Genomic DNA, 22,565 nt, shown 5'->3' with positions numbered 1-22,565 from the left:
CGGAGGAACTCCCAGTCCAGCTTGCTGTCCAGTCTCTGTCTTCCATCGTTTGGCTCCGGACACGCGATACCAAGAGCGAAAACTCCACCAGCCAATAACAGTCTCTCTCCCAAGACAAGCCGTCACTCCCTCCGCTCAGTGTTCTCTTGTCCGGCTGCCTTGACTCCAACAACCTCAGCAGGCCGTCCGCAGACCGCAGGCAAGGACTACCTATCCCCTGAACCGCGACTTCATGGCGCAGCCCATCACCACCTCCATCGGCCACACGGCCTACACACCACAGGAATCCATGACACCTCAACTTCTCCCACCGCGAGACGCGGCTCTCGAGACTCAGCGACCTTACAACCGTCTTCCCCCAGGTCTGAAACCAGCCATATCTACAAGTCAATACTCCATCATCCACACCACCCACGCCACAAGCCCCCATCCCCAGACCCGCATGCACACTACGCACTCACAACTCGCAACTCCTTCCTGACCGAAGGCCCCGGAACGCGCTTCCCCATCGTCGAGTCAGCCGCCGCTCTCTCCTCTGTTGACGCCGTGACCGCGTTCGGCGAGATCACGCCGCCGGACGTTCTCGGCGAGCTGCCGAGGCCGCGAGCGCAGCTGCGCAGGAAACCACGCTTCTCGCGCGACAAAGATGGAAGGCTTGAGGGATACCCGAAGGTTGTGGTTGGCGAACGGAGCGCGCCTGCGTCCGACTCCTCATCTGCTATTGCTCAGCCGGGTGACAGTCCTGGGAAAGAGGCACAGCGCCCGCAGCCAACGTCCTGTGACCCAGCAGAGCAGACCTCAGGCGACGAGTCCAGCTCCCAAGACACTGTCCCTCTTCTCAGGGGCGGCGCTGGCCCATCTGATGGCCGTGTGCCGCGCGTGCTATGGTTCACGGCTGGCGGTATAGGGAGGAGGCCGATAATGCCGGAAATCAACCTGTCGAGTGAGGAAAGAGAGAATGTGGTCAGGGGCGGCTTGATGGGGCTGCTGTTTGGTGGGCTTAGGAGAACTTCGACGAGTGGGTCTGATCAGGGCAAACCAGAGGAGAGTAGGAAGGGCGAAGCGGCTGGAGCAGATGCTAGGGCTGATGGTAGTGCTGGGGCGGATGCTGTTGCTCCAGCTGCTGATGGTGATCCCCCGGCTACGAGTGGTGCGCTTCCAGCGCCGTGATAGAGTCTCTTCTACCACTCGGAGCGTCTTGGTCACTTAAGCTCCAACTATCCTGTTCTTATACCATAGAGCACCACCGTGTCATGATTTGTTACGGCGATGATCGGCGGGATTACCTAGACACTCATGATTGTATGTCGAGCGGTAGACTCCCTAGAATTCTTGGAGAAATGACACACGAAGCAGTAATAATACATGAGCTGTTCTCCCAGTATCTTCTCTCAAGTGCGAAACCGTACCACTGCATTCTTTCTGCGTCCTAGCTGTGCTGATTCAAGACAAATCCGAGCGTCCAATGGGCTCCAATAGCAAACAAGACAAACCCCCAGCATACGTATCTCTGCAACGCTAGTCAAACTACACGATAGTAACAACTCTAACGCGCAAATCACAAACATGAAACTCTTGAACCCGTTCCCTCAACAGCTATCTACCTACCTACCTGACCCCTCAGCCCCTCCCCCTTCCCCCTCACAAATCAACATACATCCACGGTCCCACCCCCCCAACCCCATCAACTCCTTCAACCCTCCTCACCGGCACATAATCTCCCCTCCCCTCATCCCACACAACCGCCTCGCCCGTCCCGCCTCTGACCCTAAGCCACAGCCCCGACATTGGATCCTTGAATGCCTCGCTCCACCTTCCCGGCTCCACAGCACCCACATAGCCAGGCGCGAGGATCTGCGGGTGAGGCTGCAAGGGCGGGGGCGCATAGCGTCCCGGTAGGGTGGCGAGAGCGTGTGGGTGGAGCGGAACCGGGTACCCGATCCCTGGTACTGGTCCTGGTACTGGTCCTGGTGCTGTAGGCCAGCTCGGGATTGTGGGCAGGGCGCCGTACAGCCCCGCGAGGTTCCACACGTCCTTCGGCAAGGGCAACGGCGCGTAGCCGAGGGTAGCAAAGTGTTCCTGGGCCTTTGCTACGTCTTTGGCGAGCGGCTCGGAGGCGGCACAGAGGGCGGCGAAGGACGGACCATCGTCATTGTCCGATTTGAAGGACTGGAGCGCCTGGAGATTGGAGGTTGTCAGGAAGGCGTGAGTGGGTTTCGGGGTTGTGTGGCGTTTTAGGAAGGAGAGAGCCCAGTCGCGGAGGGTAGAGTCGGGGGAGGGCGGATCTTTCTTATCCTTGTCCTTGACCTTGTCCTCGTCTTTGGAGACGGCGAAGGCGTAGAAGGTCTTGGGGTCATAGATCTCCTTGAGTGCAGCTACGGGATCATTGTGGGTGAAGTGTTGGTCGTTGAGGCGCTTGAGGGCTGCTTTGGAGAGCTCGTCGAAGCCGACCGCTTTGCCGAGTTTGTACATTTGAATGTCTGGAACGAGGTACTTCGTGGAGTCCTTCTCGTATGTGCGGATAATGGGAGGGCCCTTGCCATCCTTTTCCTGGACTCTGGAGATGTCTGGGCCATATGAGTGCTGGAGGACAAATTTGCAGAACATGAAAAAGACATCCCCAGGGATTGCAGGGATTCGCAGCTCCCGCTTGTCGTCCGCGAAATGCTTCCTTAGAGAGTCGTGCTTCTCGGCTCGGTAGCGTGGGATTGTCACCGCTTTCTCGTCGTAGATGAACTCGACCCAGTCTTCTGCCGGCGTAGCCATTTCACGCGGTGAACCAACCAGCGCGCCATCGACCGTGACACAATGTACGGTTGTCTCGCGCTTGTACGCGGGCTCGCAGGTCTTGGAGTACCAGCTGTCGGCGTCGGCTGCCTCGATGGTCTTGATGTCTGTCTGGCAGTCACTGCAGTCCAGATCTAGATCCCGGAGGCCGACTAGGTCATAGCCGTACTGCAGCCCTCGGAGATGTCCTTGCCAACCGTCATACAGAGGATAAAGCGCCTTCTGGCCGAAGTTCAGAGGCAGTGCATGGCGTGAGCTCTGCGCCTTGGCAGCCGCGTTCTTGATCTCGTACATGATTGCGCCAAAATGTTTCCCGTGGTCGAGACGTTCGTCCGTACCCTCCTTTGTCTTGGTTTGTTTGCACACTGCGAGGAAATATGCGTGGATCATCTGGTGAAGGAGGCTGGCAATGATGTCGTCCTGTGATCCGTTGCGGAGGACGTCCGCGTTGAGGCATATGGTGATGGTGGGCAGATCTGGCGAGATGAAATCTGGCTTGAACGTAGCACCGGTGACGTCTCCGGGCAGATGGTCCCATCTCAGACGAACATGCCGCTTCAACTTGTCCGCGAAGATGACTTTCTCGAAGACGTGGAAGGCGTTTACGGCGTGATCTCTCAGACGACCCTGGACGGTATGTGGTGATCGGGCTTCACGAAGTGTGCGCATGGCTATGCGAGCGTTGTCCGAGTTGCGCAAATGGTCCCGGAGAAAGCAGGTGGCGTGGTTCAACGACCATGCTGGTTGATCCTCTGGACCCAGTAGCTTCTGGGCTCTTGAAGGCACTAAGTGATCGTACATATAGTGGCCACGAGGCGCCGAAAGGGACCGTGGATGCGGACAACACAACTCGGCATCCGAAAGGCCCTGACCTTGGTATGCGACGGTATACATAGCTGAGGCTTGCAATGAGCTGTTGTTGTCTTCGAACTCGTGGGAGCTGTAACCGTGGCGGGTAGAAAGCAAAGCCATGTCGCTGCGATCACTTATAATCTGAACGATAACTGTGATCCACACCCTCGGCAAGCTCGAAACGGTGTCGAAACCGTGGCTGTTGGAATGTCCAGAGTGTACGACTACGACACGTCAGATAGTAGCGGGTATGATGCGTTTGCCAACACTTCGTCCGACGCTGTATCCCTTACCTAAGCCGGAGATTGCAAGCGCTTGAATCGCGCAGTTGTAGATTGGGCATCTAAGACGGCGTTGTTCAGTCTAGGCATTGCAATCCTGACGCCTGACCTTATATGAAGATGAGATAGTGTTGTTTGCCTTCAAAGTGCGTTGACAGGGCCTGTATGTGATCTGCGCATCGCGTGGAGTGGGCTGCGGCAAGCTACTGGCTGGCTGTGTTACACTTGTCGGATACTTGCACACGGGACCTTAGTAAATCCCCGGGGAGCTGGAGACGGCAAGTCCGGGTGAACTATGATTTGGTGGAGATAAAGGCCATGAGAGTTGTCAATAAATGAAGAATATGACATCCTGCGGGAAATTCATACCGATCTTGGTATGGCTGTGAACAGAGTGTTTTGGCCGAAGAGGAGTGTCTTTTGGTACAAGGCCAAACGACACAGCTCGGGAAATCACGAGTGTCCAAGATCGGAACTTGACACAAAAAGGGAGGCCTGTCCTTCGACCAATAGCCCGTGAAGCCGAGAAAATGCAGTTGCTCTAGAATTTACAGAATGGCGACCTCGAGTCTCGTAATAGGCTGACGCAGGTAGAGTAAAGGAAATGCCAGTGTTTGGGATGCCGTCCACTGAAATGGCTCTGACTACCCACGTTTGTCCAGTATGGCAATATATAACCTCCGAACCACGATCGTTGCCCAACCGCAAGGAAATAGCACGCAGCCTCTACTTAAAGCATTAGAGTTGTGAACTGATCGTCCAGAGTACCTCCCAATCGTCGCTTAGTAGCCAGGCCGGCGGTCGAATTCACCACTTCGGCTCCCACCATCACCGTAATGCTTTTTCCTCAAAGCCGCCAGCCTCTTCTTCTTGGTGTGCGCGTTGATGTAAGTTCCGATGACGAAAGCCACCATGTTGAAGAATGGTACCCAGGTCTGTTCCGGCAGGAACTTCTGGGCGAATGCAAGCGCAATTGGAGAGGTGATCCAGCTGACTTTCATGACGGGCATGAAACCGGCCTTCACAGTGGCGCGGACTTGGTGGAAGGTGCGGGCTCCGGCGATGATGGCCATTGACGTCAGGTAGACGCTGTTTTGGATGGGGGAGACCTGTTGCGCGGGAACGTATTAGCCTGCGCCAATTGAAGCACCCCAAAAACTTGGGTGACTTACTACTAAATTGCTGACTAGGATCTGTAGGATCTTGGCCTTCAAGCTTGTTCGGCCGCGGAACAGCTTCTGGAGGATGTTGATCAAGAAGTGGCCCAGCGGCGCGCTGATAAAGGCACCGTATATCGCCATCTTCGGCACGCGCGACGTGAAGTAGCCGCCGTTCTTGTTGCGGTCATGCGCGATCCATGATGCGAGAAATTCTTGAAAGGCAGCCAAGGAGCCGGATGTGAGCATCTTCGTGCGGAGAGGGTTCGATTGGAGCTGTTGGAGATAGGCCTGCGCGCGCACAACGTCAGCTCCAGTACCCGTGCAGGCTCCAATGGCTTTCAACGCACAGCGAGATAGCCCTGGGCACCGCCGCCGCGCGTCAAGGCCGCGCCGACACTGTGGGCGAGGTCATGCTTTGCGTCGGTCGCGCCGGGGACATTTGTGGTCCTGAGCGTCTCTTTCTCGAACTTGACCGACATTGTGGGTGGTTGTCGTATGCAATCAGTGTACAGCGCTGTATTGAGTCGTTTGTACGCGCGGAGAACGTAGAGGGTGGAGAGCTACGAGTACGGGCTCAACGGAGCTGGTGATGATAAAGAGGCTGGGGTTGTTGTCCCTCGGCTGCCCCCGACGACTCGCCCTACTAGGCTGGGCATGGAGCTAGCGCCCCCGCAGGGGGGTGATTATTTGCGGAGTAAAACAGGTAGTGGGAGACCTCATCCGTCCTACGTGGTAGAGTACAACTCAGCAAGTCAAAGAAGGTCTGCAAAGTCCCAACTCAAGATGTATTCGAGTAAGGGAGCATTCAACTACTACCAGCGCTAGTATGGACATTATCTGGCTTATCTAGAGCTAGTATAGTATTGAAGCAAATCCAATCCACCTTCATTCTGAAGCAGGTTGCTGAAGCCTAAGCATTCTAGATAAGCTGGAACGTCTTCAGATCTACTCCGCGCTCCTTCAAAGCCTCTGGAAGCAGTCGTGGATCTGAATTCATCACTTCTCCCGTAACCTTGTTTCTGAACAGTGCAAACACAAGCGGATCGTCGGGTGTTCTGTCAGCTTGAACCCGTTCCCATTCTACAGGCAGGGAATCCAATCGTGGATCTTCTTCGGTAAGAACGCCGGTGGAGGAATTGTAGTAGCGTCCAAGGTAGATGCCACCAGACTCCCAACCAAGTCGTACTCTCCAGGGATTCGGCAAGCGACCAAGAAGGCTCTCCGAATCCATAAGACCATGGATGTAGCATTCACCGACGACTTGGTACTGTTCGGAGGACCCCAACCGCAGCAGCATTGGAGTGTTGCAACCTGGGAAAACGCATACACAATCCCCTGCTCCGATGATCAGTCCAACTGCTAAGGAATGCCTGTCTGTGTGTCAATGTTTACCTGGCTGTGCCCCTGCTAGGCCTAATCCAATGTATCCCTCCTCCGTCGTTACAAGGGTCCGTTTCCTGACCCAGTCATAATGGTGCTGGTCATTGATGGAACTTAAATCGATGGGACCTCTGGAGGCAGATATCTTCGTAAGGAAGAACTCTCTCGCCTCCTGCAGCGTCTCGTCTATACCATCTGGGAAGCGATCCTGTAGCAAATTCAAGTAGAGAGTAGACACGTACGCGTCCAGCATGCTTTCGCCTGTGACATAAGAACCCTCGCGTAGATTCTCCGGCTCCGATTTCCGAATTATATCAAATGTTCCCTCAAGATCAGGCGGAACTACTCGGCTGACTGTGCGGATGGTCGCACATTGAACTCCGGTCACCTCGAGAACGTCCGTGGGAAGGTATCTTGCGTGAGCGGAGGAAACACCACTAGCGAAGTGACTCGCAGCGAGATCCCAGCCCCCTCTTCGTACAGACCAATCGGGGATCCACGATGGCGCCTCAATCTGCCGTTCCGCCAGATTGCAATGTTGAAGCAGATCTAAGCGATGGACTTGATTGAGGTATGCTAGAAACACATCTTTGTACACCGCGGCTACAGACAACGAATATTGTGGACGAATTCTGCTCGCGAAGATGGGCGCTGCAATGCCCAACAGCCCGTACACCTTATCTCTTGGCTCTGAGCACAACCGGTTCCTAGCTGTACGAAGCAGATAAAGAAGAGGAAGTCCTAGCTGGTTCTGCGCAAGAGAGTTGAGCCAAGCAAATTTAGCTCTTGATTGGAGCGAGGGCAGATGTCTCTTGCTACAGATACCAAACACCGCTCGACGGAAGTCAGTCCGAGAATCTGATCATGTCCGCACTGCATCACGGCACGAGAGTTCGCGAGTTGGATCTCCTGCCATATCCAAAGGCGTTCGAACCATGAACGTTGTACTAGATCGTGCAAGGCGTTCCAAGTCTCTTCATCGTACGGGAGATCATAAAAAGAGTCACACCAATCAGGCTCCGTGCATTGAGGGCACCGAATCCGAAAGTAGTTTCGGGTTACCACCATCTGTGCTCCAAGGTATCGCAGTGTTGAAATTGCGAGTTTGCTGTTGCCTGTTTCGGGTCCGAGCCAAACCACAACTCGATAGGCCAACCTGTAGATGGTTGCCATGCGCTGAACCTGCTCATTACGTTCTGCAATATCCTCTTGATTGATGCACATAGCATCGATCCACAATACTCGGGCCTCGGCCTGGTACCGCAGGTGTCGCAATGCTGAAGCAAGGTTCTGCCCGATCTGGATTGTTGCAGTTATAGGGCCGCTCGACGGGGACAGACTGGCAGAACTCTCCACATAAGCCGTTTCCCGATTATCGGTCGAACCCCAAGTGTAAGATAAAGCCTCGTACACAGGTTGGAAGCCCGGATATGGAAGCTCCGGGCGAGGCTCGTAGAGAGCGTCATTGAAGCTCGGGTCGGGATGTGTCCACGTGGTACCGTCACTTTCGTCTTGATAAAAGATGAAACGTCCTTCAAGAGTCTCATAGGCTGTCCAGTCGGGTGGTAGTGTCTCGTGCAAGTCGTCCAGAGACATTCTTTGCGACGGACGCTCGTCCGGCATAATCAACGGAGTATGGGAGATCACAAATCGAATGTCTTCGCTGAACTCACCAGGTAACAACGTGACAAGCCGAATCTCTTGCGCATCTGCGTTAAGCTTGGAGTACTCGTATGGCAGCATGTTGATAAGCAAGTTAAGAAACGTGTAACAAGTAGAAGACCCCGAAGGAAAGCTTCGATGAATAGTGATACTCTGAGGCTGACTCTGTCAACAGACGGAACCGAATTTGCTTATATGCCGTCGTATCCAGCAAGGCTGAAAGTAAGATGACGTGTTCCTAATCCAGGACAACGGATCCATGACGGAGAATATGCAAGACAAGAACACCCACCTTGCACCAAGGCTCTCAGAATGATAGATCCTACATCAGGCATCCACCGCCGTGGCTGAAAAGTGCGGCATCAGGGCAAGAGAGAGGACGATTGGGACTGAGGTGCAGAGCCTCCATCACGTGAGCGTCCGCTCGCAGCCGACGGGTGCTCTAGTCTGCATGGTGGCTTCCCTGTGTTACAGTGGCTTCCCTGTGTTACAGTGTCTTCAATCCACCATTGGCCAGAACGCTGAGAAAGACGCGGTAGACGCGCTGCTGTCCATCCACCTCTTGATCCAGCAGCCTAAGAATACCTTGGCGCCATCTGCAGACCACTCAGCGGATGCGGCCAGCTGGTGTACTGTACCGTCTTTTTGCTGGGGGGTTTATCTCCCGGATCAGGACCCAGTTGGTTCAATGGAAGTTGCTTTCTGCATGTGAACCAACAGGACTTTCAACAGCAACTTGGACGAACTGAAATGCGGACCGCCCATCGGCTGCGTCTGATGCTGTACGTTTGCTACTCGTGTGCGTGCACCAATAATGGTTTTGCGGCCGCTTGTGGCGCTGCACAGCCCAAACCTAAGACTCAAGTTTCCTCTACAACGCAGCCTTGTGATCAGAGCTTCCGCCTGTTGTACGCCCAGTAAGCCTTCCAGGGCAACCTCCAATCCGTCCTCCTCAGACTCGTATCAAAGACGTCAAAATCCGCCTTCTGCAGCTTATCCAGCCACATCTGCGTGCTCACCGCCGGCATCAGTACTCCGAATGCCTTCTCTACGTCCTGCCACTGTGTCTGCGTCTGCTGTGCGCCGTATTCTCTCTCCATGCCCTGCTCCTCCGCATGCTCGAATTCATGCCCAGCCTCCTGGCCAGCTCTCAGGTTCTTCAACATCTCCCGCGCGGTGATGAGATGGTCATTCGCGCGCGTCGCGACCTCGAACACCGCGTCCCTGAGCCCGGGGGCAGCGGCGCCCTGCCGCAAGACCTCTTCTTCCTTAACGCCTGCGGCGGCCATGACATCTAGGGGGAGCAGGACCGCGCCTTGCCTCTGGCCTCCGAAGGGGGAACCGCCCAGCGCCCCTTGGTTGGAATGATGATTCGGCGGCGGCGGGAAGGCGAGGAGAGGCAATCCGCGTAGGACGGCGGCGATGCCTGTCGCTTTGCCGATGTGAGAAGCGAGGTGATCTGCTGTTATCGAAGCGAGGGGCAGAGCGGAGAGAGTCAAATACAGCAGCGTCGAGTACGTGTTCTCGGCATAGGTCTCCAGCGCGGAGAGGCTGGGGTACGGCGGGTTGGAGAGGTAGGCTTCGCGCGTGGAGATGATGCGGTGGAGCCAGTTTTTGCTCAGCTTCGATTTGTTGTTGGTGCGCGTCTGGAGGTTTAAGGCCGCCTGGGAGAGGAGGAGGGCGACGGGTTCTTTAGGGGGAGAGCCGGCCAGGGCTTTCGACACGGCGTCTCGCCAGAATTGCATGCGCATTGCGCCAACGGTGGGGTTGCTGGTGGCATCTGCTACACGGGCGACGTCGAGGTTGAAGGCGCGAAGGGCGATGTAGGCGTCACGGGCATGGGGTGGGATGAAAGTCTGGAGGGTGAAAGAGGGCGAATCATAATGTCTGCGTAACGATTAGGCCTTGTTCGTACAGTAAGAGGCATGGTTTACCGTAGGAGATTCGAGCAGTATGCCCGCGCAGACTGGATCTCAACCTCGGATGCGCCAGTCGTTGCTGGATTTCGGTAGCTTGGTGCTACGTATCCTCGCTGCGTACTGCGAGATGCTGGGCGAGATAGTCGCCATCTTGCTCTACGCGGTATACGTCCGTGGATCATAGAGATTGAAGTTCGAGGCGGGAAGTGGTGGAAATGCCGCAGGTTTATGCCATTACTCGGTTATTTGGCTGGCTGCAAAAGTGTGTCTCGAGGTTCGGACTATCTCTCTCTGGATACAAAATTATTTTAACGAAACAATGTTGGCTGTCAATGGATGTTACAGAATCCAGCGTCCAGCAGCCGTCAATGCCAAAGTGTCAGAACCAATGACGTCCGTGACCGCGCGCTCGGCGAAATCGACTCGCGTGCGGCGCGTCTTCCCCATCGACCATTTCTCTGCCTGCGGCAAATCGCTACAACCTCGCCGCCAGTGCAACTATGAGCTTTGCAGATGTCGACGAAAGACCGGCAAAGAAGCGTCGCTTCTTCCTAGACGAAGACTCGCCCATTGCTGACCACACACTCGACCCGGAACCCTCTCTTCCAGACGAGACCAACGCGCTACCAGAGACCTTACCTGATGCTACCGCAGCGAAAGAGACTGCAGAGACACCGAGCATCGAGCAAGATGCTGCGGGAGGCTTTGACACATCGCTTTTTGCAAGTGTTGTAGGCGAGCAAGTGCCGCAGTCGACCATTAAGAGGCTGCAAGAGCTCACTGGTGGCGATATACAACGAGGTGAGAATCTGGTAGAGGCTTTCATGGCTTGGTATACTAACATTTGCAGCTGTCAATGTATACCTAGACGGGTCATGGAAAAGCGCATCGCCACATCCACAGTCATCGAGACCTAACATCTCTCAGCAATCGCTCTTCGGTTCAGTGCAGAGGGTCAGCAATGGAACTTCGTCTCCAGCAAACAGCAGAGCTACGCCAGTCAAGCGGTCGCCGTCTGTTGTCGAGGTCCGGCCTCCGAAGAAGTCTATGCCTGAGAAGAGATATATCGGAGCTTTCGGCGTGGCGGGCTGGGCCACACGAAGCGGCACAGGGCTTATCAAGCACGATGAAAGAGTCGGTATCGAGCGGCACAAGATGCAGCCTAAGCTTGGAAAGGGCGGCAAACCTACAATCAGGAACCGGCAGGACATTGTCGTCAGGTTTACCAACTTGAAAGGCGAGGAGGTTGGAAGGCTCGAAAATGATTCGGCAGCCTGGATATCAGCATTGCTTGACCAGAAAATCTGCAAGCTCGAGGCTACCTGTGTTTTCGCGCCAGAGAGGATACGCACGAACGACACAATCTATCTGCAAGTACGCTGTTACTTCCTCAAGGTTGCTTTTGACGCTGCTGGATTCATCAAGCCGCAAGACAGCAACCGACAGACTGGAATTTTCGAGGCGAAAGAGACTCAGGATGAGCAGGCCCTGCGCATGCGCCAGGTGGCGTTGGTAAAGCTCTTTAGTGAGATTAGCCTGCACCCTTCGAGGGCGAACGAAACCACCGAAAAGCACAAGCGCCAAGGCCTTCTTCAAGCTGCCGAGATGGCAGAGCAGTACGAGCAAAAAGCTGGGTCAACGTCAGCAAAGTCCGCAGATACCGAAACCTCAACGCCCGCATCTGATGAAGAGGAGGATGGAAAGGAGCTGGAGCAAGATCAACTCGATACCCTCTACAAGAAAGCACAATCGTTCGATTTCAACACCCCAGAAGCGCAACCTGCTTCGACCTTTGTGATGGACTTACGAAAGTATCAGAAGCAGGCATTGCACTGGATGCTGAGGAAAGAGAGGGATGAGGAGTCGGAGCAGAAGGAACAGTCCATGCACCCATTGTGGGAGGAGTATGCTTGGCCAACAAAAGACGTAGATGGCAAGGATTTGCCGGGGGTAGCTGATTGCTCCAACTTCTATGTCAACCCATACTCCGGCGAGCTTTCCCTCCAGTTTCCGGTACAAGAACAGAATTGCTTAGGGGGCATTCTGGCAGACGGTAAGCCGACACCTACTACTGCCCATACGGTGACTAATGACATCCAGAGATGGGGCTTGGCAAGACCATTGAGATGCTTAGCTTGATACATTCGCATCGGCCTGACACACGCGGGCCGTCAACGGACTCGGACGGCCTGTCTGTACTGGACCTGCCAAGGCTTCCTAAGAACTCTTCTTCGGTTGAGCGAGCGCCACATACTACACTTGTTGTGGCCCCAATGTCCTTACTTGCGCAGTGGCAGAGCGAAGCCGAAAAGGCATCCAAGCCCGGCTCACTAAAGGTTATGGTTTACTACGGATCCGACAAGGCAGCAAATCTGCAGAACCTCTGCTGCGAGGCTAACGCGGCGAACGCTCCAAATGTGATCATCACCAGCTACGGTGTGGTTCTTTCCGAGTTCAATCAGGTAGCTGCAAACGGTGGCAATCGTGGCTCTCACGGCGGGTTGTTCTCGGTCGAATACTTCCGCGTCATCCTGGACGAGGCTCACTTCATCAAGAACAGGCAGTCCAAGACGGCAAAGGCTTGCTACGAGATCAGTGCCGTGCACCGATGGGTCTTGACTGGTACACCTATCGTTAACCGGCTGGAGGACCTGTTCAGTTTGGTGCACTTCCTTAGGGTCGAACCATGGAGCAACTTTTCCTTCTGGAAGACATTCATCACAGTACCATTTGAGTCGAAGGATTTTATCCGCGCTCTTGATGTGGTTCAGACGGTACTTGAGCCACTTGTGCTCCGTCGAACCAAAGATATGAAAACGCCTGACGGTGAGGCGCTTGTGCCGCTACCGCCGAAGACCATTGAAATCGAGGAGGTCGAGTTGTCGCAAGCAGAGCGCGAAGTGTATGATCACATCTTCACCCGCGCGAAGCGCACATTCAACGCCAATGTCGAGGCCGGCACTCTCATGAAGTCCTACACCACCATCTTCGCCCAGATCTTGCGCCTCCGCCAATCATGCTGCCACCCTATCCTAACCCGCAACAAGAACGTTGTCGCCGATGAGGAGGACGCAGCGGCAGCCGCAGACATCGCCAACGGGTTAGCAGACGACATGGACTTGCAGGCGCTCATCGAGCGCTTCACAGCCGAGCAGAGCGACCAAGACGCCAACAAGTTCGGGGCACACGTCCTCAAGCAAATACAAGCGGAAGCCAACGACGAATGTCCCATCTGCGCCGAAGAGCCCATGAACGAGCAAGCAGTTACAGGTTGCTGGCACAGCGCGTGCAAGCAGTGTCTACTAGACTACATATCGCACCAGCGCGACAAAGGCGACCTCCCTCGCTGCTTCAACTGCCGCGAACCCATCAACGCGCGCGACGTCTTCGAAGTCATCCGGCACGATCCCGAGCCCGAGGATGACGACGACGATACGCAAGGCCTCTACTCATCCGGCACCCGAACACCACGCATCTCCCTCCGCCGCGTCGGCAGCGCCTCCTCCGCCAAGATCGAGTCCCTACTCGCCCACCTGAAGCGCGAGCGCCGCGAAGACCCTCTCGTCAAAACCGTTGTCTTCAGCCAGTTCACCTCATTCCTCGACCTCATCGAAACTGCTCTTTCTAAGGCCCGGATTCCTTTCCTCCGCTTTGACGGCTCCATGGCCCAGAAAGCGCGCGCAGCCGTGCTGACCGACTTCACTGCGCGCAAGAAGGGTGTAGTCCTGCTGCTCAGCTTGCGCGCGGGGGGCGTTGGGCTCAATCTGACCGCTGCACGGAGCGTGTTCATGATGGATCCGTGGTGGAGCTTTGCGGTTGAGGCCCAGGCGATAGACCGGGTGCATCGCATGGGGCAGGAGCGGGAGGTTGTGGTGCGCAGGTTTGTGGTGAAGGGGAGCATCGAGGAGAAGATGTTGAAGGTACAGGAGAGAAAGAAGTTTATCGCGAGCTCGTTGGGGATGATGAGCGCTGAGGAGAAGAGGGTGCAGCGGATTGAGGATATTAAGGAGTTGTTGAGCTAGGTTGGTTAATTGTTTGTTTCTATGTCCGTATCATTTTACTGGCTTGCTACTTTGCGGGTTGTCGCTTTGGAGCTGCAGGGCATCAAGGACACTGAAGGCAGCTGAGCCGATTCAGGATCATGCATATTTTCACATACGTATTACTTTACGAGCTGGGTGCTTCAAAAGGAGTAGAGGACTAGGGATATCACGGAGCTACTGAGCTATGTACAGGCGCATGTACCGGTTTGTACATTTATACCAAGTTATGAGCTTATCCCTTCAATATCTGGTACTCTTTCGGCAGCATGACACAAGCTCACTGTGACATTGAAGGTCTATCTACCTACACACCAGCACGATAAACGACATTCTTGTCATCGAATCAACCCCGTACTCTAGCGGTGACAGCACCCTCAAAGCCAAGCTCACGTGAACAGCATCGGCAGAGAGAACCCTCACCCACCTCCTCACCTCGGCGGCCAAGCCCCTGGATACCCATACGCCTGGCCCGGAGCCGGTCCACCAGGCGGATACTGCCCGACCCACTGCACCTGCGGCGGCTGCCCAACCCACTGCCCAGTCCCCTGCATCGACCCCGGCGCGCCCACAACCACCGCGCCAGGCTGGCCCCCTACCCCCGGCCCAGCCGCCTGGGCACCGCTTCCTGTCTGCACTGCCGGCTGCTGCACAGCGTACTGCGGGCCCGGATACGGGAAATGGGTATACCCACCCCCAGGCTGGCCCTGTACCGCCCCCGCAGCCGCAGCTGCCATGTGCGGATTACCCGGCCCCGGTCCCATGGGCTGATACGGGATAGGGGAAAGGACGTTGTTGAAGGAGGGGTGGTAGAGGCTCTGGCCACATCTAGGCCACTGAGGTTGATCGATGCTGGGAGGTGGGTCGGGAGGCCGGGTGGCGCCGTAGGCGCCTGCGGTCCAGGTCCGGCGGGGACCAGCGTAGATGGGAGGTGGGATGCCCCAGGGGGGCGCGGTGGGGGTGTAGGGGGGCGGTCGCCAGTTGTTGTTTGACATTGAGGGAGGCGTCTGGGTTGGGATGGTTGTGTTGAGTCGGTTGATTGATAGCGAACCGATGAAGCGCTTCCTGGAGACCAGTGTGATTGACAACTGCAGCTCCAGCGGTATTTGTACTTCTCAGAGAAACGACGACATGATGGCGGGCTGCGCGCAACAACGTCAAAGGACAGCATATCGCAGCAGAAAGGTGAGTTGTTGAAGTACGCATCACAGATTCGCATAGATCAAGCAGATTCGCAGCGATCAAAACAGGATCTGGCTGAAAGCCCGTAAGTCGAAACAATGTCTTCAGCTTGTACACATCTTCTACTGTCTTCCGCGCGGTAGGGTATAGATACTCTTGGTCGGAAGACTGCGTTGACGGGATCCGCCTGCTGCTACGACCGTGCGCCTTCTGGATCTTCTACGGAGTGTTTGGCGTGTTGGAGGCTTGTGACAACGGAGAACTTTCTGCGAGGTTTGCACCGCTGGCCATATGTCTGCATGCTAGGTAATTCTGTCAGCCCCGCTCATACGTCACTAGATAACTCCAAGGTGCTGGCGGAAGTTATGTGGCATGTGTGTCCACGTATAGTGACTGAGGAAGAGCATTTCTCGACTATTTAACGTCTTTGACAGGGCGTTACGACTGCTGGCACCCCGGGCAGTCATTGGACTAAGGGATTGTAACTTACACAGAACCATGTATGAGCGACGAGTATTCCCATATCGCCCAAGGTCGTTCCACAGATATTGACCCGCGCACCCCAAAGCTCCAGGCCAAACCTCTTCCTCTCTAAATGCGTCCCATTGAGAGTGCTTCCCGTCGCTATAGCCAGACCAATAAGCGCCTGTAATGCATTCCAAAATGCCGCGCTATGCCCTTCACCCAATGTCCTTTCCTTCCACAGCCCGGTAAAATGTGCCGACAGTCCTCAGCCTCCCCTCCCCAGAATCTCCTCCCTCTCCATGACCTCCGGACGGAACCTGATCAAGAAAATCGTCTTTCCAGGCCACATCCCTCCGCCTCCTCCTCCACCGCCACCACCATCACCGTCCCCTTGCTCTTCAACCCCCACACTATGCGCGCTGACCCCTTCCGTCGCAAAGCCCGCCGCATCGCACACTCCCTCCACGATCCCGGCAACGTATGCCGCGCAGTTGAGCTGGCTCATCTCCTTCGGCACACTGATGTAAGTGTTCACAAGCGGTTCGTTATCCGTGACCATATAGAGCTCCTTCTCCGTCGCAGAGCGCTCGAGCGCGTCAGCCGGGCGGCCGAAGAGGTGGCGCCAGAGCGTCGTCGTGATGAACTGGAGAAGCGCCAGAATGCGTGTGGGTCGCAGCGAGGCAGTAGAGGAGCTACTAGACGACGACTGCCGGGACAGGAGCAAATCAAGCAGCTTGAGCCCGAGCGGGTAGCCCTGCGTATTGAGCCTTTTCTCGAGATCCGCAATCCCGGTCACGCGCTTTTGCGCGTAGCTGATCATTTCTACGAAGAGGTAGGCAAAGGCTGCGCGGCTTAGCTCGGCGCCTTTGCTGCGGTGCAGGTTGCGGTCGTAGATTGTTTTCTTGTTGGTTGGGTAGCGGAGGCCTGAGGCTGGCGGCGTGGGACGTGCCGGCGGCGCCGCGGCTTGCTGGCGTTGCTGTTGTATGACATTGGGAGGTAGTTTGTTCGGGGGAGGTGGAGGGCCGCTCATTGCGCGGATTTGGTACTGTCTTTTGAGAAGGTTGAAGTGTAAACTGCCCCGGTGAGGTGCAGTGAGGCTGGGGGAGGGTGGGGCGGAGTGGAGCGGAGATTTCACGGACCCGCCGAGCGATCCAATCATGGGGTGGTAGGTAAACATTTCGAAAGGCAATGAAGCCAAAATACAAGTCCTGATTTCTATCATCATCAATACACTGTAGAACTTACGCAGTCAAAATTCAAGTCCCGATTCCCATCATCAGATTTATGCTGGCCTCGTTGCTGCAAAGAAGCGCACTGCTTCTCCTTTCCTGTCAACGCTTTGAAGCTTCATGCAGTCAGAAATCACGTCGTGGATTTCATCGTCGTCAAACAATCAAGTCTGCTCGTCTTCAAGAAGCGCCATCCTTCTCCTCCTTAAGCCTATACGTCGCCGCCAGCCTCATATTTAGATGATCCCTTGCAGTCAACACCCTTCCCTTCTCCCCCTCCTCCCCTCCTCTCCCCTTATGCTCCACCACCATTCTACTCGGCACTCCCTCCAACCTCGCCTCGTCCAACGGATGACAAAAATACGCAATACTATACCTATCCTCCCCGCCCCTCCCATCCTTGGGAAAGATGACACGATGCACCGTGCTCTTCAATAGCCCGTTTGTCCAGTAGCTTAGCAGATCTCCGATATTGACGAGGACAGGCGGGACGGCCTGGTTCAGCGGGTTAACAGGCACGGGCGCCCATGTGTTGGAGGGGGTGAGGATCTCGAGACCGGGCTGGGAGGGGAGCTGGAAGAGGAGGGTGATGCTGCCGTAGTCGCTGTGGGCGCCGGCGCGGATGTCGAGGGTGGGGTTGTAGGAGTTGTCCTTCAATGCCGGGTACTGTGGATATTGCATGACTTAGCAACTGGCTAGGAATGCGGGAATGATGGGCCGACGTACGTAGAGGAGGCGGAGGACGCTGCCTGAAGGGCCTTTGGAGCGGTCGTGGCGGTCGGAGAACCAGCGGGAGCCGCCTTGCGATGGTGGGATCTGCGGTGAGACTAAGCTTGTAGACGCGTAGTCTGGTGTATGGCAGACAAACCTCTAGTGCAGTTGCGAAAAGTTCCAGTATCTTGTTGCACAATGCGTGGCACTGATCGGCGAAACGGCCGATAAAGGCTTCTTCGTCGGCCAGCGGCGCTGGTAGCGGCTGCTGCGCCTTGCCATCTACAAATTCGCCGAAATTGAAAGCTCTAGAGATTCTTCAGTTTTCGGAAGATCTATGCGGAAGGTCGATGCTGACTCTTTGAAGTCTCCCCGCTGGATCTACGTCAGCCATGGTATTCTTCCAGGCGAGCTGAACAAGCGGCCATTGCATTGGCGAAAGGAACATAGAAACTGGTGTTCAACACAACATACTCAGACAGTCCGGAGTTTGTGCGAAAGCAGCAGGAGTAAAGGAGCTGGGCAGCATTTTTAATTGGCAGCAGAACACTTAATCATTCACGCCTTTCTTTTCCTAGGATAATGCGATGACCGTATGACGGCGAACGAGAGCATCTGGCTTGCATCGACATGTTTGTCAAGCAAAATGCCTACCTTTTGATTTCCCGGATCTAGAGTTTCCGTGTGCATTGACAGCCAGCCGCGATTCTTTCCTGATTTACTCGAATGGATAGAGCACTCTGCCTTCACATCGGTTGGCAAACTGAAGAAGTCCCGTGACTCCGATGCGGTCAGCCCGTTTCTCTGAGAGGGTCATGGTAGTGGCCATACTAGTCCGAACATCCGTTGTATGTCTGCCTGATCGAACGCATTGTTTTCATTCGAGACGAATACGAACCCATATCGGGAAGCTGCATCTAGGATCTGCTTTGCCACTCCAGAATCCGCGGATGATATGTCTATGACCGGAAGGTCCAACTTGTCGCCATTAGCGGTAGCCATCCCCAGAGTTGCTCTTGAAATGCGAAGATCAGGGCCGTATTGGCAGGGAGATCGGCTGCAGACTTGTATACGGAAGGAAGACCTAGTTTCCAGGACCAGACGCTGGAGCAACTAAGTACGGTTGATCTTCATCGCTCCCTGGTTGATTACTGATAGGTGCTTCCTGTACGCCGAATAAGGTTTCTCGTGAGGTTTATCTATCGGGGGTATCGGGTGCTTGACGCACGTGAGGCGGCTCTTCGATGTGTGAAACTGTAGGGCTGAAGCGTACTAAGCAGATTTGCTCTAGGTAGCCACGGCTCAGGCGCGTTCTCCCGCACCGGAGCTAGGTACCTGGGTACAACGTTCGCGACTTTATTCTGACTTCAACTCCGGGTTGCATACCGCAGCAGCGGCGCAAGAACAGGTGAGTAGACGTTCGTTAATAAGACAAAGTACTATACTCGCTGTCACTATATTCGCTTTAGAAGAAGCCGTCATCGCGTGACGAGCCTTACGTCTAGTATTTCTAGTGCCACACCGTGAAGAGCGTTCACTGTACGTGTGATCACTTCGTACTGTTCGCGATGCGCTAATTACCACACCAGACCACTGCGGACATGATCAACGGCTTCGAGGAATGGGCGACGCCGCTGTCCGAGTGGTATGGAATCGAACAGCTCAGCGGCGCCGTTGTAGCCATCGAGGCTGCGGACTACCTCAACAGCCTCATTCGGAACCCCAATACTATCGAGGCACTTCTGCCAGCGCTCGGCGGTCTTCCTTTCTCGCTGCGTGGTTATGTACTCAAGGACGTCAGCATCTTGAGGAGCCATGGCATAAACCCGGTATTCGTCTTCAGCGGTCTCGACGTGGGCAAGGACGACAACAAGCGGGATGCTGCGTTCCGCGCTTCGGATGAGGCTGCGCGCATCCATGCCAGTGCCTGGCTCCAATACGACCAGCACAAGCCAGAAGAAGCCGTCAAAACATTTAAGGAGTCGGGTACGCAGGAAGAGGCGGCGCGTATTGTAAGAGCATTGGCTAATTTATTCTTAGCGGTTGTGAAGCCTGAGGATCTGTTCAGATACCTCCAGAAGATATTGCGTGAGGCAGGAGTACCATTCAAAGTTGCACCATATAGCGCATTGGCTCAGGTGAGTAACTTCATGCATTCAGCGGTAGCTGCGGTGATCTAATAGCCATGGAAGCTAGCGTATCTCGACAAACATGCCGGCAAATACGTCGACGCCATCGCTGGATCAACCGAGCTGTTCCTTTACGACGTAGACAAAGTGATAACTGACCTTGGGTCCCGAATGGTCGCCGAGGGTGGGGATCCGGGAGAGCTCACATCCTGTCTGGAAAAGGGTCAGATTGTTGCGCTGCGGAAGCACTCGTGCATAACGGAGTTGGGCAATATTCCTTCCGAGGTGTTTGTGGACGCGTGCTTGCTCTGCGGAAACGCCCTCATACCTCCGATCCCGCAGCTTGGCGTCAACTCGCGTCGAAACAAGCCGAAGATCCAAGCGGCTGTCGATTTGTTGATGAATACTCCGGGCCGCGACGGCAACTCTGTATGCTCCAATTACCAGGACGACCCCCAATTCCGGGCAATGCAATATCAAGACAAATACCGACGCACTCGACTCGCTATTAAGCACCATGTTGTCTTGACTGCTGAGGGCAAGGCTGTGCCACTGGACGAGCAAGAGGCGCCGCGTGACGTTCATGAGTTGGTCGGCCAGCAACTGCCGGAAGAGATCTACTTCTATCTTTCCAAGGGCGTCATCGGTCCGAGAGTCTTAAACTGGCGCTCGTCTGGCGAGATCATTGAGCTAGCGCCGCTGGATGGCGGCGACTCGCCGGAGTACCGTAAACTCGTTCTCGACCAGCTCACACCGTTAAGGACATCCGCGCTATCACTTCTCTCATACTCCCTTCACCGCTTCTACCAACACAAAGACGTGACTTTGTACTGCTGGTTCGATCAGGGTACTAGCAAGGTCATCAGTATGAGGGACCTCACAGACCCCAGACCGTTAGTTGCAAAGTGGAACGTCAACGCGGACCTCATCCAGAAGCATGTCTTGGCAACAGTAGGTGCCCAGTATTTCTATGCATTGTCATCCTTATTGATTCTCGATGTTCAGCAATCCTTGGGCTTGATCGGGAGTACGGTATGCAGTCTCAAGAACAAAGAGTTTGCCAGCCAGACAATTACCACTAAGGATCCTCATAACGTAGGTCTTTCTCTCTTATCCCTTGGAGCCCGAGACCAGCGACATGCGTAGACCAAATGCGGACTATACCGGAACCATCGCGGTTTGCTAGCGGCCTGTCAACGGACTAGTCCGGGACATTGAGGGCGTGTTCAGCCGCAACGCGTCTCTTGGTATAGTGCCGTGGTCAGAATCGGCTCTCTTCCACACATTTCCACTCAAGGCAGACCTGACGATATCTAGCTCCTTGCAACCAAAAACGAGATCATGTGCAATGCATTTTGGCGCTTCCTCCAGCTCCGAGAGTACACAGACACGAAGCACCAGCTGACGCCTTGGGGGGAGGTCCTGGAGGCGGCAATCAGCGCACTCGGAGGGCGCAGTGAGCTCGACGAAGCAGTGTTCATTGCAATTGAACTTGCCCGACTGGAACTACTGGGTGCCAAGGACATGTTTCCTCAAAATGCCGGCGCTTCGCTACATGCCGACAGTAAGACAACCTGCCTAGACAAGCTTGGCAATGCTGACATCTTTGCAGAGGTTGATAGGCGAAACACGCTTATCGTCTCCCGAATCGCCTGTCTTGGCAAGCTCAGCCATGCGCCGATTGGATACACCGGACCACTGAGCAGGCATCTGCTGGCATACCACTCCATGATTACTGCCGTGCGCAGCAGTCTACGAGACCTAGCGGAAGTGTCCCTGGTAACGATGCTGCTGAACGGAGATGCCCACCGCGGCGAGCTGCCTCACGGACGCAAAGACTACACCGACCTCGGACTTGAGTAAGCATCACACCAAATCCATAGACTTCATCATATGCTGATGAGCTAGGCTTCCCTTCCTACTCGACAACGATTGCGGACTAGGCATTGCCGTCCAGACATACCTCGATGAGCTACAGAAGTATCCCGACCCTACTTCTGCTGAAGCCCGCGCTGCGAGCAAGGGGAAGGCTCCCAAAGACTACTTCCCGCATGCTATCGATCTGTCTAGGGATCTGGACTCTGCGTTTCTTCTCTGGGATGCTGTGAGTGCGCCCCCTCTGCTTTAAGTTACAGATGTCTAACAGGAAGTGAACAGGTATATGCGGGCATGAAGAAGGCCGTCGAGCACAAATTAGTGAAGGAGGGTTCCATGTGGGATGATGTCAACAAGTGGCTTGCGAACAGGAGATGAGCGGTTTTTGCGAGATACCCAGCAAGGTTCCACGGATTACGGCGGGGGGATGGAGTTCTCCATCGTGTGTGCGAGCTACAGGGTCACGTGGGGTTCTGTTCATCAGCACGTCTCGAAGCGCTTTAACACTTGGCAGTACAAAGGGTTCCGGGGCGTACAGAATGTAATCCAGTGGTCCGGTTCTACGCAACGGACCCAAATTCCAGCAACATCCGAGTCAAGTTGCGCGGACTCTTCTGCCTGCCTCTACTAGAAATGGGATATCAGAAATCCAACCCCAATTAGTAGGCACTCTTTGCCGCAATGCTGCTTATGCTTCACCTTGTAAAATATCTCCGTGTACGTTGTTCCACCGTCTCGTCCATCCCAATCCTCAGACGGCACTCTAAACATGCCTCGAATCCCCGAACTTGCCGCAGACACCGCTCGGCCGCTTCGCACTTTTTCCGGTCCCGATATATACTGCTGGTTCCAAAATGTGCGGCCAGTTTGGATGAACTTCAACCACCCCCCCC

The 22,565-nt window shown here is 55.0% G+C and overlaps 10 protein-coding genes across 10 annotated transcripts; 3 read left to right on the top strand and 7 right to left on the bottom strand.

Moving 5' to 3' along the window:
* Window positions 1–289: 289 nt before the first annotated feature.
* On the top strand, window positions 290–1,170 carry W97_09287 (uncharacterized protein; the record flags this gene model as incomplete). The annotated part of the gene is made up of 2 exons (XM_007787148.1): window positions 290–362; window positions 437–1,170. The coding sequence occupies 2 exons, from the start codon at window positions 290–292 to the stop codon at window positions 1,168–1,170; spliced, it is 807 nt and encodes a 268-aa protein (XP_007785338.1).
* Window positions 1,171–1,641: 471 nt separating this feature from the next.
* On the bottom strand, window positions 1,642–3,456 carry W97_09286 (uncharacterized protein; the record flags this gene model as incomplete). The annotated part of the gene is made up of 1 exon (XM_007787147.1): window positions 1,642–3,456. One exon carries the CDS (start codon window positions 3,454–3,456, stop codon window positions 1,642–1,644), a length of 1,815 nt encoding a protein of 604 aa, XP_007785337.1.
* Window positions 3,457–4,702: 1,246 nt separating this feature from the next.
* Window positions 4,703–5,559, bottom strand: W97_09285 (uncharacterized protein; the record flags this gene model as incomplete). The annotated part of the gene is made up of 3 exons (XM_007787146.1): window positions 4,703–5,029; window positions 5,093–5,368; window positions 5,428–5,559. The coding sequence occupies 3 exons, from the start codon at window positions 5,557–5,559 to the stop codon at window positions 4,703–4,705; spliced, it is 735 nt and encodes a 244-aa protein (XP_007785336.1).
* Window positions 5,560–5,999: 440 nt separating this feature from the next.
* On the bottom strand, window positions 6,000–8,203 carry W97_09284 (uncharacterized protein; the record flags this gene model as incomplete). Its single annotated transcript, XM_007787145.1, has 3 exons — window positions 6,000–6,415; window positions 6,473–6,668; window positions 7,523–8,203. 3 exons carry the CDS (start codon window positions 8,201–8,203, stop codon window positions 6,000–6,002), a joined length of 1,293 nt encoding a protein of 430 aa, XP_007785335.1.
* An 809-nt stretch (window positions 8,204–9,012) lies between these two features.
* W97_09283 (uncharacterized protein) lies at window positions 9,013–10,191 on the bottom strand (the record flags this gene model as incomplete). The annotated part of the gene is made up of 2 exons (XM_007787144.1): window positions 9,013–10,009; window positions 10,163–10,191. The coding sequence occupies 2 exons, from the start codon at window positions 10,189–10,191 to the stop codon at window positions 9,013–9,015; spliced, it is 1,026 nt and encodes a 341-aa protein (XP_007785334.1).
* Window positions 10,192–10,541: 350 nt separating this feature from the next.
* On the top strand, window positions 10,542–14,063 carry W97_09282 (uncharacterized protein; the record flags this gene model as incomplete). The annotated part of the gene is made up of 3 exons (XM_007787143.1): window positions 10,542–10,842; window positions 10,892–12,094; window positions 12,142–14,063. The coding sequence occupies 3 exons, from the start codon at window positions 10,542–10,544 to the stop codon at window positions 14,061–14,063; spliced, it is 3,426 nt and encodes a 1,141-aa protein (XP_007785333.1).
* Window positions 14,064–14,512: 449 nt separating this feature from the next.
* Window positions 14,513–15,076, bottom strand: W97_09281 (uncharacterized protein; the record flags this gene model as incomplete). Its single annotated transcript, XM_007787142.1, has 1 exon — window positions 14,513–15,076. One exon carries the CDS (start codon window positions 15,074–15,076, stop codon window positions 14,513–14,515), a length of 564 nt encoding a protein of 187 aa, XP_007785332.1.
* A 917-nt stretch (window positions 15,077–15,993) lies between these two features.
* Window positions 15,994–16,758, bottom strand: W97_09280 (uncharacterized protein; the record flags this gene model as incomplete). The annotated part of the gene is made up of 1 exon (XM_007787141.1): window positions 15,994–16,758. The coding sequence occupies one exon, from the start codon at window positions 16,756–16,758 to the stop codon at window positions 15,994–15,996; it is 765 nt and encodes a 254-aa protein (XP_007785331.1).
* Window positions 16,759–17,137: 379 nt separating this feature from the next.
* Window positions 17,138–18,670, bottom strand: W97_09279 (uncharacterized protein; the record flags this gene model as incomplete). Its single annotated transcript, XM_007787140.1, has 6 exons — window positions 17,138–17,623; window positions 17,684–17,757; window positions 17,822–17,976; window positions 18,027–18,043; window positions 18,323–18,448; window positions 18,500–18,670. The coding sequence occupies 6 exons, from the start codon at window positions 18,668–18,670 to the stop codon at window positions 17,138–17,140; spliced, it is 1,029 nt and encodes a 342-aa protein (XP_007785330.1).
* Window positions 18,671–19,269: 599 nt separating this feature from the next.
* Window positions 19,270–22,050, top strand: W97_09278 (uncharacterized protein; the record flags this gene model as incomplete). Its single annotated transcript, XM_007787139.1, has 9 exons — window positions 19,270–19,654; window positions 19,709–19,806; window positions 19,861–19,971; window positions 20,020–20,748; window positions 20,803–20,892; window positions 21,115–21,361; window positions 21,410–21,656; window positions 21,706–21,901; window positions 21,955–22,050. 9 exons carry the CDS (start codon window positions 19,270–19,272, stop codon window positions 22,048–22,050), a joined length of 2,199 nt encoding a protein of 732 aa, XP_007785329.1.
* Window positions 22,051–22,565: the final 515 nt, after the last annotated feature.

The sequence above is a fragment of the Coniosporium apollinis genome (assembly GCF_000281105.1).
Source record: "Coniosporium apollinis CBS 100218 chromosome Unknown supercont1.102, whole genome shotgun sequence".
NCBI classification, from domain to species: Eukaryota; Fungi; Ascomycota; class Dothideomycetes; genus Coniosporium; species Coniosporium apollinis.
Note: the sequence above shows the minus strand (reverse complement) of the source record. Positions and strands in the feature narration are given on the sequence as shown.